Below are 1,454 nucleotides of genomic sequence, written 5' to 3' on the forward strand. Positions count from 1 at the left end.
CCAAAAAGCTCCAAAATTGGCTTTGTTTTTATTACAAACGCGTTACAAAAAAATTAATTGAGTGGGGGGGGGGGCAAAGGGAGTAGTGGGGTCACTGGGGGGGGGGACGGGGACGACAACAGTGACAGGATGGGGACGGGAACCCCCCAGCCTTGACAGGGATGGGGAGGGGACAGGGATGGGGACATGATGGGGACAGGGATGGGGATGGGGAAAGGGCCAGGCCAGCCCCCCACATCACCCCTGCCCCCCCTGCGCCCCTTTCCCCCCCTGGGGCCCCATCGAGCCGCTGGTGTCCCCCCCCTCCGCCCTCGCCGTCCCCGAACGGCTCCCGCTGCCTCCCCCGGTGCCGGGCAACCCCCTCCTGGTCCCTTCCCCGGGGGGGTCCCGAGCGCAGCCCCCAGCCCCCAACAACCTCCCGACGGCGCGGCAAAGCTCCCGGCTGGTCAGGGTGTAGAGGAGGGGGTTGAGCAAGGAGTTGGCCATGGCCACCCCCAGGAAATAATCGGCCTGGTAGAGCACGGCGCAGGCCCCCGGGCAACCCCAGGCGTCCAGCAGCAAGAGGAGGAAGAGGGGCAGCCAACAGGCGATGAAGGCCCCCACCACCACCGCCACCGTCCGCAAGAGAGCCAGGTAAGCCCTGGCCCTCCGTTTCCCCCCCAGGCGCCTCCCGCTGCCCCGAGCCGCCCGGTAGACGCGGGCGTAGAGGATGACGATGGCCACCAGGATGGCGAGGAAGAGCGCCACGCAGAAGAAGACGTAGCCCTTGGAGTAGAGCGGCAGCACGGTGGAGCAAGCCGCCAGGTCCCCCAGGCAATTCCAACCCAGGCCCGGCAACGCCGCCAAGGCCACCGCCGCCCCCCAGCTGGCCCCCGCCAACGCCAGCATCCTCCCCTTCTTGTCCCCGCGGGCCACCGCCACCCGCGCCATGGTGAGGTGCCGCTCCACCGCGATGGCCAGCAGGCTGAGCACCGAGGCGGCCAAGGTGGCGAAGACGCCGCCCTCGCGGAGGAACCAGAGGGCCGGCGTCAACCGCAGCGTGGTGGCGCCGGACATGGCGATGTTGGCGGTGTAGGCCACGCCGGCCAACAGGTCGGAGAGGGTCAGGTTGCCCAGCAGGTAGTACATGGGCGAGTGCAGCTTCTTGTCGCGCCACAGGGCCACCAGCACCACCAGGTTCTCCAGGACGATGACGCCGCAGACGGCCAGGAAGGCGACGGCCTCGGGCCGCAGGCTGCCGCGGTAGCGCCCGGCGTGCAGCTTGCCCGTGTAGTTGTAGTGCAGGGCGATGATGGCGTTGTCCGGCGGCTCCATGGCGGGCGGGCGCGGGCGGCTACATGGCGGGGGGGACCGGGGGTCTGGGGGGGGGGGGGGGCCGGCGGGGCGGGGGGGGGGGGCGGCGGAGGGGGGGGTGGGGGGCACCCGTGGGTGCTCGTGTTGTGGGTACACACTTG

At 70.4% G+C, this 1,454-nt stretch overlaps 1 protein-coding gene across 1 annotated transcript; it reads right to left on the reverse strand.

The window, feature by feature from the left end:
• Positions 1 to 237: 237 nt before the first annotated feature.
• S1PR5 (sphingosine-1-phosphate receptor 5) lies at positions 238 to 1,358 on the reverse strand. The gene has a single exon (XM_035313527.1). The coding sequence runs from the start codon at positions 1,312 to 1,314 to the stop codon at positions 238 to 240; it is 1,077 nt and encodes a 358-aa protein (XP_035169418.1). The 5' UTR covers positions 1,315 to 1,358.
• Positions 1,359 to 1,454: the final 96 nt, after the last annotated feature.

This window comes from Oxyura jamaicensis, unplaced genomic scaffold, assembly GCF_011077185.1.
Source record: "Oxyura jamaicensis isolate SHBP4307 breed ruddy duck unplaced genomic scaffold, BPBGC_Ojam_1.0 oxyUn_random_OJ48556, whole genome shotgun sequence".
Classification (NCBI taxonomy): Eukaryota; Metazoa; Chordata; class Aves; order Anseriformes; family Anatidae; genus Oxyura; species Oxyura jamaicensis.